Source organism: Cynara cardunculus, assembly GCF_001531365.2.
Source record: "Cynara cardunculus var. scolymus isolate 2C chromosome LG 13, CcrdV1, whole genome shotgun sequence".
Lineage (NCBI taxonomy): Eukaryota > Viridiplantae > Streptophyta > Magnoliopsida > Asterales > Asteraceae > Cynara > Cynara cardunculus.
In genome coordinates, this window is record NC_037540.1 from 2,340,599 (window position 1) to 2,354,443 (window position 13,845).

The 13,845-nt window shown below is 31.9% G+C and overlaps 1 protein-coding gene across 1 annotated transcript; it reads right to left on the minus strand.

The window, feature by feature from the left end:
* Window positions 1–1,792: 1,792 nt before the first annotated feature.
* Window positions 1,793–6,900, minus strand: LOC112525922 (transcription factor BHLH094-like). The gene is made up of 7 exons (XM_025136241.1): window positions 6,374–6,900; window positions 4,544–4,735; window positions 3,674–3,739; window positions 2,963–3,031; window positions 2,798–2,869; window positions 2,021–2,227; window positions 1,793–1,809 (listed from the first exon to the last, which is right to left on the minus strand). Exons 1-6 carry the CDS (start codon window positions 6,713–6,715, stop codon window positions 2,108–2,110), a joined length of 861 nt encoding a protein of 286 aa, XP_024992009.1. The 5' UTR covers window positions 6,716–6,900; the 3' UTR covers window positions 1,793–1,809; window positions 2,021–2,107.
* Between the last annotated feature and the right edge of the window lie 6,945 nt (window positions 6,901–13,845).

Here is a 13,845-nt window from a genome sequence, read left to right on the forward strand (position 1 = left end):
GACCCAGATTCCATAGTTGTCGCCCCAATTGTCAACCATGTATTATATGAAGAAGACGTCTTTGATCCTGTTGAAGCATTTGAACATCTGTGCATGATGGAACCAGAATCTACTATACAAAATATTATCAAGATATTTTAATGGTATATTTTCTCACTTCTCTCTTAAACCCAAGAAAGGTGGTCCATGCCACCGTATTTTCCATCTATCGTAGTGTAAAAAAAATTAGAGTCTTAAAAGTGTCACCGTATTAATTTGTTGTGTGCTACCATATGTCTTTTGAAACTACAGCAAGAACAAGTTTTCTTTAGTAGAGTTGATTAATAAGGTTTTTCTTCTATATGAGACCCGAGTTCAAATCTCATTAATGTCATTTTCTTGGTTAAATGGTGTCATCATTTGGAAAAAAAAATAAATCTATATTTGTTTCTTATAGAAAAAATTTTGGGCCTGTCCCTGTAATTTTGGCCATGGTGAATAGAGACCATACTTTTATACGTATTTTATTTAGTATGTGAATAAATAAAACGAGATGTGTAAAATGACTTGATTATATAATTGATTTTTATTTTATTTTTCATGATCCGTCTGTCATATTCTACTTGACTCGGTTGAAAGCTCGATTAAACTTTTTGAATCGAGTCGAATTGGCCATTCGAAAATATGTTCATAACTTATAAGTCATACAACAAAAATATAAAATGTAATGAACCTGACACAATAAACAAGTTAATCGTTTCATAAGCTGGTGTCTCTTTGTTTACACACAATAAAGCAAGAGATATAAAATGTGTATCTACGCATAACAGTCAAACTTATTTAGATAGCTTATAGACTCAAGGGTTGGGTTCCGGTGAGAACATCAGTTATAGTGAGTAGGTTAAGAAATAATCTTCATCTTTGGATAAATCGTAACTGAAGATCAACACTAGTATGATGCACCAAGATGCACCGGATCAAATGTCCCAAATTTTCACTAATTATTTATACCCCCTCCTCACTCACCACTTACATTTCATAATCATGTGTCCCAAATTTTCACTTAGGGGTCGTTTACCTAAACACTTACCCGGTAAGCACTTACTGGTAAAATTCAACGTCATCGTTTACTTACCGAATAAGATTTTATTCACCAAAACGTATCGTATGTAACAATTTATCTCGGTAAGCGCTAACCATAGTAAGAGTCATCGCCCTCACTTACCGGATAAAACTTTGTATTCTTGCTTTCGCTCTTACCAGATAAGATTCTTAGTCTCTGCCATATTCATTTGGTAAAGTAATGTGACTTGGTAAGCACTTACCCGGATAAGCGTTTGATAAACGGCACCTTATTCATATTCACTAATCATATGAATAGAAATTCTGAGAGAAAATGAATGGAACGTGTGATTTTTATCCCTTCACTCGTATACCAAGTAATATAAGAGAGAAATGAGGAGCTAAATTAACAAATGGCAAGTAATAGGTTCATCTTTTGGTAATTAAGTCTACTAAATAAAATAATTCCACAAATACCACTTAACCAAGCACAAAAAGTGACGCAAAAAATAAAAGTAAGGTACGTTTACTGAATACTTGTCGAGTAAGCGTTTATCGGTAAAATTTAATAGTCTCACTTACTTACCGGATAAGATTTTAGTCTACTAAAACGGTATTGTATGTACCAATTTACCCAATAAGTAAGCTAAGACTCTTGGTCCTTGTCTCGCTCTTATCGGATAAAATTCTTGGTCTTTACCATATTCATCCGGTAAGGTAATGTGACTTGATAAGCGTTTACCCGAGTAAGTGTTTGATAATCGGCCCCTAAAATGGAAAAACAAAACAAGTGAACAAAGTTTTCACATATTTTATCAAAATAAAAGGGGATAAAACATGAAAACAACTATATATATATATATATATATATATAATGTTACTATGCATGTAAAAAGAAAGATCATATATATATATATATATATATATATATATATATATATATATATATATAGTATACGTAATCATGAAACACACAAACCTTGTTAGCTCAATGGATACAAGATTTTGGCAATTTCATGGCAGTGTTCTTATTCCTCTTTGATCATAAGAATTCGAGTGAAATTAACTATATTGTTCTTTCGAAACTGCCGCCGATTTGCATATGCAACCATTCGGGTGATGACGTCCTACTAAATTCTCTCGTCGTGGGTTGTGAAAACGGCATGTCCAATGTTCGGTGACCCAACTGAGACACACGCCATTCGTGTATGAGACAATAGATATAGCAAGTTTGCAATAAAATTGCTCTTTAAACATGAACTACTAGCTGATAGCACTACTAGAAGATGGACTTTCCCAATATTACTTACAGACACCTCCGTCACTAATAACCTACGGATCACCAAGACCCCACCGACAAATTTCTAACCAAAAAGTAGACGTGGATTGTTGACGGGTTAACGACAAGACAAAAGCTGCAGGTAATTTAGTGACGGATTACTGAGAGATTTGCAATGTGTTTTTTTATTTCTTATTTTTATTTCTATATGGGTAGTAATGGTTATAATGAGCCTTATTGGGTTAGATTGTTAAAGTCTACATGTTAATTACAGAAAAAGACGAAAACTTAAAATTTTCTTTTAAAATCCAAGATTTCCAACAGATATCCTTTGAAAAACCAACCGTAAAAAACAACCATCGACGATAACCTTGTTTTTAGTAGTGATTGTGATTCATGACTGTAAGTCAAGTTAACACAAATAATTAATGATTGAACATGGGAGATTTTGTTAGAAGAGTTGACATTGGAACTTACGTCTTTCGAAGGGAATCCTTCGGGGTTTAGGTTTGATCTTGAAGTGACAGCTTCAAGCTTCATCGATAAGAACTACATAAACCAATTAATTAGCACATCATTTGATCTCATCCATACGGACAGTTAAATCACGATGAAATGATCTACCATAAAGATAACTCATACCTCAACCTGCCGTTGTAACGCTTGGATGTAATTGATAATCTCATCGAGGACCAATGCTTTTCCAATGACCTGAGATCACCGCATTAGACAAGTTTGAATAAAATGAAGCGAAATATAATGACGGATTTCTTACATCTCGTACAAAAGAAAGTTTTTACGTCATTCTTAAACCATTTACCTTATTTTATTATCAAAAGTCAACATTTATTTGTATGACAGATATGGCCTCTATCATTTTCAAACTAAATATAGGGTAGGTAAATACATACCTATTATTTATAAAATACATATCTATTTATAACATGTTATCGTTCAATATCAACATACCATTTATATTTCCAATATATGATTTGACCTGATACAGTTCATATGATTATGGGACAAAAGATTTGCACGAAACCCCTTCATAATTTAACATGGTTATCAAATTAAAACGGTCAAAATTCACACGTGGGCCGTATGCCCCATTTTGGTAACGCTTGGATTCGAATATGGGAAGATAAAATTTCTATTTCATCCCTTAAACGTCGTTAACTGGTGTGTCACAACCCAACTGGTTATATTCATGTAATATTTGTAGAGGGATGAAATTGTAAATAGGTGACCAATCAATAAAAAGGAACAAAGCAGTTAAGCTCCATAACCCATGTAATGCAGAAAAGAAATAGATGGATATGTAGAGATGCAATAGGAAAAGGTGATACATCATACCTTGTTACAGCCAGGGACTAGATCTTGGAGAATTTTCATCCTCTCACTTATCTTCTCTCTTCTCGCCTGTTCATCAAATCAAATACGTCAAAGATCAAGATAAAATTGTCTCCAAAACCATGTACTTTTGGCTTTAAAGCTCAAAAGTAATTACATATCATCCCCACAAATCAAAATTATGGGCTGTTTGGCAGTTGCTGAATGGTTTGGTACAAAATGATTAAGTGACTCTCATGATATAGTGCAAAATGGAATATAATTGTTTGGTAATTGTTTACAATGAAATTAGCACGTTTAATGGTTAAGGAGACCCAAGATACAAAATCATTCAATAAGAGCCAGACTTTTTTTTTTGTCAAACAAGATTCACTTGTTAATGATTCAGAGTTTGCCTCTTAATGAAACTATTAAGAGGTAAACAAACAACCCCTTAGAGGAACATCACATCAAATGTTCTAAAATAGAGATTTTGGGCAAGTTTTATGCTCCAACAAATATTCAAAAAAAATCCCCAAAACTAAGAAAGCAAGTAGAGAGTTTGAATTTTTCCAAATTTTAAGAACTCTCCAAAAATGATTAACATGAGAGAGAAATGCTTTTTTAATTATATTTCTATCAATGAGAAACTTTGAAATTAAGTCTTTAGGTATAAATAATATTTTAATACAGTACTATTTTAATAATATAATCAATATTTGTAATCACCGTTGGAGAAGCTGACGGTGTTGAAATTTTTTATAGAGATTTTGGATTTTAATTCTCTGTTTTAGAGAAATTTTAAAGAAATTGTTGAAAACGATATCTTTAAGTGGATGGAACCAAAAGAAGCACAACTTTAATTAAAAAAAACGTTAATTAGAAGCAAATTACTCGTTCTGCTAGACTGTGACTATCAGTGGCTTGACCTCTTCGAGCTCGCACATGGATGTAGTCTTGCTTAGATTCAGCTGGCTTTATGTGGTTCTCTGCTAGCTTTCCAAAACCTCCATCAGCTTTGGCTTTAGGTTCGAAATTTTCATTTCCAAGCCCCAACATTCTAAGACGTTTGCCATCACAATCACTCTGTTAAAATTTTAAGAAATTTATCATAAAAAAAACCTAGCTCAAAGTTGCTGATTACAATCAGAATAGCAAATCTCTAACATTGAAAAAACCAACTTCAACTAATTCGTTATCGACATAACGTACTAGTTCTCTAACATTAATTTTTTTAGCATAATAGCAAGATTCGAATTCCGCAAATAAATGAAAAATAACGGAAGAAACTGTTACATGCTTTACTTTTTTGTGGAAATGAGATAAAATTATCAGTAATCTTATACCTAACATGGAGTTGGTTCAAACAAGAAGACTAAATATCATGAAAATGTACGAAATGAAAGTTAAAGAAAAGTTTGTATATAAACCATTGAAAAATACGAGAGAAAAAAATGCTATTTGAATATGCATATCTATCGTCAAATGTACTTTTTCTATGATTTCATATGAAACTTCCCATTTGTCTTTATTTCTTACCTTTTCATCATATTTAGACTTCTTATTTAGACCTCCGGATATACAACATAACAAGAGCAATAGTTCTTTTTATGGGTACCATATGTTTTTAACATCAATAATTATTATATTTATATTATATTATAAAACATTTGACAAAAAACTCTTAAAAACCATTTTTTATGCATGGAGTATTGTATATTGATGCATATTACTTAAAATTCAATATTACATGTAAATTATGCGTAAGTACGACTCATCAAAGCTTCATGTTTGAATTCTTGTAACTAATTGTGGATAAACATAATCAAATAGAGGATAAACATCTCATTATAAAATATAAAAATTCTAAATTATAATTATGATAACTATCGAGTTCTAACAAAATAATTTTTTATTATGATTACAAGAAAATTATATTATTAAATCAAATATAAAATACTTCGTTATTGAACTTATTAAATTATAATAAAAAATTTAAATATTTTAAATAGTTAAATTGATACTAATATTGATATATTTTTATCAAAATTTCATGATATTTCAATTTTATATTTTATTCAAATATAAAAACATCATCGCTTTTTCAAAATCATAGAAGACCGTATTATAACATCTACTGATATAAATAATAAAATAAAATATTAAAAATCAAGATGTATCTCGCTGAATTGCACGAATACCCTTCTAATATTTATAGATAAATATATAAAAAACCAGTTATCATCTCACATCAACTCCAAAGTAATAATTAACGTTCGTTGCGAAAAGAATTGAGATTCTTATGAAAACTCCCTGCACTATTGGTTGTCATAAGTTACACTTTATACTTATAAACTTATAAGAATTTAATCACCTTTTTTTTTTTCTTTCTAATTCTGGCTCCCAAAGCAATTCGAACCAATTTAAATCTCAACATCAAATTATAGCAACTATTGTTATTATTGATCATCTAGACTTGAGATGACGTGAGACTAACATATTTTCGTGAAACCCGAGAGACCATTTTTTTATGCTTGAAACTTTACAGTAAAACGCTGAAAGACCTTGTGAAGGTTCGGTTTTTTTTACCTTCATAATGAAATGAAGTTTTAAGTGTAAAAAAATAGTCTCATATGAACCCAACCTGATCATGATATCAAATAGTGTTTTGCAAAATATTAAAACTATTTAATTAAAATGTTTGAGTAATTGATTAATGATTACCATGCCATTGCTAGGACTACTACTCGAAACTCGTTTAGGCGAGTCATCTTCTTCACGTTGCTTCTTACTATGGAAATTACTCCCTCTCTGGTCCAAATCCATTGGATCATCAACAGAAACATGATCTCCATGATTCATATAGGCATGAACACTACTGCCGCTATTGTTATTACTATTGTTTTCGCTGTTCCCACTCAATTGCCCCCAACCAAACGACGCCGAATTACCGACGCTGCCACCGAAATTGACATGGAACGGCACGATATCCGCCAAATTACACAACGACGAAGCCGAGTTACCGGACCGGAAATCACCTCCGTTCATCATCACCGGCGGATCCATCTCACGAAAATAAGAACACCGGTGAGTTGAACTTCAATATCGATCCGAATCCGAAACTCTCACATGAAAATCCTCCAAATGCTTCAACGGTGATACTGTTAACGAGATGTCTCGAAACTCGATTTTTCTTAGCCGGTAACGCTATCTCCGACGACCGTGGAGAGTACTTTGATGGATGGATATAGATATAGATAGAGATAGAAAATGTGTATGTATAGAGAGAGAAAGTGAGAGGGAAACAGCGGTGATAAAGCTGTGTGTTCGACAACTGAGGGTGGTTGGATGCGTACTGTGCCCCCACCACTATATTATTCGGCGTATGTTAGTGAGAGATGAACATTGGGAGTTGAAAGAAGTGACTTTTGAGTGAGGCATTCTCGGAGTATCCAGCGTTTCTTTGTCGAGGCTCATCCAAAAAGAGTGCTCGAATCATAAATCCCAGATCAATATTATACCTTCGTATTTTTGTAGGGCAAGTGCACTTTTAAAGTAGATCAAATGTCTGTAAAATCATTCGATGTGTTGTTAATCGAATTTTACTTTTTCAAGACATTTTTTAAGCTGGGGAACCGAACCGATCCAATCATTCATTGGATGTTGGATTTTGTCAACCGATCCGATCTGATTAACATTGGATAACTGATCCAATCCAATTGATAATTGGATCAGACAGTTTCATCCATTGGATATCCAATGAATGATCCGTTGGGATTAGGTCCATCTAATGTGTTAATTCAATCCAATTCTCCAACAATGATACAAATTGGTTAATCACTTTTAATATGTGTTAAAACCAACACAAAGAAAGTTAAAAATTAAAAACATCACATAAAGCAAGTTCTTATTTAAGCAATTCGAAAATAAATTAATTGAATAATGGTTGGATGAACAACTGGATGGTAATTGGATTATTAATTGGATGTTGATCTGTTCGGTTCGGTTTTGGTTGGTTCTTAACTGCCATCCGACCGATTCAAATTGGATGTTGAAAATTTGAATTCGATTTGATCCAATTACAATTTGATATCCAATTATGATCGGTCGGTTCCAATTAGATCGGTTGATTTTCTGTGTGGTGTTGTAGTACCATGGTATAAGATACTGCATGTTAACCAAATTTACATACTTTGTATAGCAGTATCAACTAATTTAAGCTGCTATCAGTTTAATTTGTATGATTGATATATATGTTGACTGATGTATTTTATTAAAATAAACAAGACATTTTTATTTTTTTCCAGACGGAAATCTTGAGGAATGTATTATTGACATGTGAAACTTGCTTATAATCAACACTTAGCATTTTGATTAATTAGCGACACACGAATCATAAATGTATGTCTATTTTAGTAAAGGTTATTAATGATGATGGTTAATGAAACATTAGATATAATATCAAGGGGTTGTTTATCAAACGCTTATTTGGGTAGACGTTTATCAAGTTACATTACCTTATCGGAAGAATATGGTAAGAACCAACAATCTTACTCAATAAAAGCGAAACAATGACCAAAAATCTTACTTGATAAGTGAATGTACAACCCTTACCATGGTAAGCGTTTACGGAGTAAATTTTTGTATACGATGTCGTTTTGGTAGACTAGAATCTTATCCGATAATTAATGATAGTGTTAAGTTTTACCAGTAAACGCTTACCGGGTATATGTTTGGTAAACGGCCCCTAAAAAGATGTATAAATAGTAAAATATCAAATTTTATATAAGATTATTCATTAAATTGGTTTTTATGTGTCGAAAACTAAATACATTTAAGGGGGTGTTTGTTTTGATGAAATTATTTTTTTGAGAAATTTGGGTTTTGTGAATGAATTTGGAATTGCGAAAATCTGAAATCTTATTTGTGTTTTTGGTTTGTAAAATCTAAAATACAATTGAATTTCATTCTTTATAAATAATTTATAAAAATAATAAAATTACCTTTTTATTAATTTATTATTAAAAACAAATATTTTTAACATGTTTTAAAATATTATTATATATGAATATTTTGCACTACATTAAAAATGTTGTTTCATTGATGATGAATTAAAGTCTCTACAAAAAATTGTGCTTATGTTCTTGTTCCACAAGGGTGCGTTCGGTATATATTGGATATGACAGGACAAAACAGAACTCAAATTGTTCCACATTTGACAGAACTTTTATATGAAACAAACACATACAGAGTGAAACAAAGTAGAACCGACATGTTCCAGCCCTACACCACGGAACAAGGCGAAACAGACTTATATTTTACAAATATAACCTCAAAATAAAACTTAATTCTTTTCTAAAATAGCAAATAAGTCTCCTTCTTACATTTTATTCATTATTTAAATATTATTTATTGTATTTTTTATATTTTTAAATTTTCATTTTTATGTCCTTAAAATATTATTTTTATACGATTATTTTATTAATTCATGTAATTTATTATATAATAATAATAATAATAAATAATAATGTAGAAAAGGAATGAAAAATAAAAATTGAAAACTACATAAATTTTATTTTGATAGCATTTTAATTGTTTTGTCGAAAACTTTCTAATGATATAATTTGTTATAAAAAATATTTTATTATAACTTAATGAATTACATAAATTAATAAAAATATATAAACAACTCATCACGAGTAAAATTAGTCATTTTACTTGTTCTGTTATGTCCACTTTTGTCATACCAAGTACTGAACATTGTTTTGTCTTATCATGTCTTCACACCAGTCGCATCATAAGAACCCAAAGTTAGCAGCCCTCAAACTCGTGACACATGAGAAGTGGCCACCATAATAAGTCAACGTGTGTACAAACTAATCTACACGTCATGGCCACTAGACAATTTTTTAATCCTTAACTTTTGAACCTTATAAGATCAGTAAAAATGGACACAAATTGATCATACATCCATAAATATTAAAAAAAAAAAAAGCATTTTAATGCATTATTTTTAGCCGATAATATATGTTTTTCTAAGTTTTTTACCCGTTTGTCCAAAAAATATAACAAATGACGAAAATAAACTAATGTTCAGATAAAGATACCAAATGTTGTTTACAAGAGTTTTTTTTTTTTTTTAATATTAACCTGAATATCCAACCTGCTATGCGAGCTGACTAATCCCAGGGCGACCACCTGCTTTGCAGATAGTCCGGAGTCACCGCATTTGAACATTCGTGGCCACAAGGGGAATTTTTGTTCCTCCTTGGATTTGAACCTGAAACCTCCTGGTATTTTTGATCTTTGAAGCCAAGCTCAAACCAATCAGGTACTACCCTTATGGTTGTTTACAAGTTTTATTATATAGGTGGGTATAATGGTCAATTACTATAGTGGTTGGCCTAACAAAGTTTGGTGGGAGGTTGATAAATACAAGCTTGCCTAATACTTCTTTATTTCGGTTAGACATCCATCATCAATATAAATACCCTTCATCTTCCTTCTTGTCTCAAATTTACCGATTAATGTATACAGGGACGGATCCAATATTTTTTTTTCCAAACGGTGTAACCATTTGACTAAGAAAATGACACTAACGGGATTCAAACTTAGGTTTGGGGTGGAATAAAAGCCTTACAGACCAACTATACCAAATAAAACGTGTTCTCATTGTAGTTTCAAAATACATACGATGACACACAAAAAATTAATACGATTGCACACCTTTCACGAACCTAATTTTTTTTACCCTTTGACGAATGAATAATACGATGGCACGTATCACCGTATACAATAGTATAGGTCCGTCCATGTATATAAAAATCTAACTCTAATTATGTTAGAATTTTTATAAGTGGTATTTAGGTCATGTAACGTTTTTTTTAATATAAAAACATAATATTTTAAGTATGTTTTTTACATCAATTTTGTTAACAAAAATTGGTGCAAATAAACCGTTTTACATTAAATTTTGTGTTTTACTATTTATAACATCAAAATGATGCAAATATGACGTGTTTATTGAAAATAAATAATGTAAAAAGTGAGATTTTCGTTGGTAGATGCCTAGAATCTAATATTACCAGAAATAGAAAAAGAAACATATATCGTTTATAAAAAAGACGACCCAATGATTATATTCCTATAAGCTTATTTGAGACCCTTCGAATTCTAACATGTGATTTAAATGAAATTTTAGTCGTTTTTAACATGTGGAACATGTGTTTTCCTAAATAATACTTAAGAAAATTATTAAAATGAAAGATTAAGATAAGAATAATACATAAAAGAACCAAATGAATACGATGACTTATTTGGTAAGACAAAAACCATACCCAAGAAAGTGAAAGTTTGGTTCTTTTCTAGATTTGTGGTGTAACAAACATGTGGCTTTCAAGTGGTTTTAAATTGAATCAAATGATTATCGGGTAAGTGCTTATCAAGTCATATTTCCTTACCGGATGAATATGACAATGACTAACAATCTTACCTAGTAAGAGCGAAGATACTATAAAAATATTTGTTTAGTTATTTTCTCAATTGTACGTCCAACAAGAACAAGACAAGGACCCCCAACTTGATATCTTGATTGTTAATTGGTCAATTTGCAGCACACACTGATATTTTCGTTCGAAATATAAAATATAAAAAATTATACACCTTGATGAATTTGTAAAAAGTCAATTGAAAATCGACCTGAATAAGTTATCTTTATTCAGTTAAGTGAACCGTTTAAGCCGAAAAGGAAAACCCAAAACCGTTTTCATCCGGATTAATTATTTGGTTTTAATTTTTTTTTCTACACCCCCAAGTGGGCCCCTAACTATAAAAATTTATGGATCCGCAACTGTCAAATAAGATCCATCTAAATTAATTGGATTTCAATTGATGAATGCTCCTAGACTGATGCTCATAGTCTTATAAAGATAATTTTGTATACACTCTTTGATTGTCATAATCAAATGAAATTATGCATTGAAAATGCAAAAATCAATTGATGTTTGAAGAGGGTGAGAATAGGCATGGGAATGGGGCGGGGACCTCAATCCCCGTCTCCGTCCCCGATTACTTATCTTTATCTCCGATCCCGTCCCCGTCCCCGTCCCCGATTACTTATCTTTATCTCCGACCCCGTCCCCACCGAGGATTATAATCGCATCTCCATCCCCATCCCCAACGGGGAAACGGAGATTTTTTTTTTCCGTTTATACAAGTTATTTTAAATTAAATATATGAGAGACCATACATATTTAAATCTCAAACATTTTCAATAAACCTAAAATGAAAATGAATTTTTTTTAATACAAAAAAAACTACAACATCATATTGAGACTAATAACCTAAAAAAAAAAAATCAATTTAATCCAAACAAACATAAAATCACATGTACCAAAAGATATTGAGTAACATAAAACCATATCGAGTAATATACAAAACTTGTTGAGTAATTGTATTTTGACTTGACATCCAAAATATTACATATTAACATCCAAAAAGTAACAATTTTAGATTATAAACCTTGTTAGGAAATTATGAATTACCGCTTTAATTGAAATAAATAATATATATATATATATATATGTGTGTGTGTGTGTGTGTTTGTATATATAATTTATTAATTAACATATATGTATATATAACAGGTACGGGGCGCCGGGGCGGGGAGTACCATACCCGTCCCCGTCCCCGTCCCCATCCCCTATTTAGCGGGAAATCCCCGTTCTCGATCGGGGCGGGTGGACCGAGTTCCCCGACAGGTCAGGGCCCATTCTCATGCCTAGGTGAGAAAATAATTAGTAGGTAAGAATGCGTTTAACTCAACCCTTTATAAATGAGTAAATTACATTTTTATCCCTAGTTAAATCCGACTTTTGTTTTTGTGTTTTTAAAATTACGGTTTTTGTCCTTATGGTTTTTAATTCATTATTATTTTTGTCACTAAGGCTAATTTCTATCTTTAAGTATGTGGAACCAAACAAAATTAACTTGTAAACCATAAGAACAAAAATAAGAATGAACTATAAATAATAAAAACGGAAACAACAATGAAAAGTAAGGTATAGGGATAAAATTCATAATTTCAAAAGTGTAGGGACGATAATATCAAATTTCAATAAACCATAGGGACTAAAAACGTAATTTACTCTTTATAATTTGGGGGTGTTTGGGTAAGCTTATTTAAAACAACTTATACTTTTTTGTAAAAGTGCTTATTAACTTATGCGGTATCAAACTGGAGTTTTGTAAAAAGTGTTTGGATTAGCTTATAGCGGTACCAAAATGCAAAATGACCAAAAAGGACAGCTCATTTTTAGGTTATATTTGAAACCCTAGAATCGTTGGAAGTTGGTTGAAGAAAAAGGGTTCATATTTGAAACCCTAGAATCGAAGGAAGAAGCAGGAAGAAGGAAGAAGAAGGAAGAAGCAGGAAGCGAAGGAAGAAGCAGGAAGAAGGAAGAAGCAGGAAGCGAAGGAAGAAGCAGGAAGCGAAGGAAGAATCAGGTATATCTTCTACCCTATACCAAAATGCAAAGCGAAGGAAGAAGCAGGAAGCCGGCGATGAGAAACCAGAGGACTTGCCGGCGATGAGAGGGGAGAGACGGATGCGATGAGAGGAGAGACGGATGCGATGAGAGGGTTAAAAGGGTAATATGTCAAATAAGTCAAGATGGAGTAACTTATCAAAAACAACTTATTACCGGTTTGGCACCGGTATAAGCAGTTTTTTTTTTTTCACATCCAAACACTCAAAATAACTTATCGGCGGTTGTGGACTGAAATAAGTTGATAAGCACCTTAAATAAGCTTTCCCAAACACCCCCTTTGAAACGAAACCAAAAGAGACCCGAGTTGCAGGGAAAATTTTTGCGGCAAAATGGAGCTGAACAAACTATCAAAATTCAAGCTCCAGCTGCAAACCCTAATCACGGAAGTTCGTGAACTCAGAGTAATCTCAATCACCATCCATCCTGTCATGTTCTTAGATTGATTAATCATCAGAACATTATTGATAATTTTCAGGAAAAAGAGCGCGATTCTTCCGATCAACTTCACAATTATGTCCAGGTTCTTATAAATTGAACATTAAATTACTCCCTTTAACGAGCTTGAGTTTGATTTTTGGTGTAAAACTGATGATTTTTGATGCAAAATTGGTATAGGATTCTAGCGGATGTAAGCCATCGTTGCTTAAT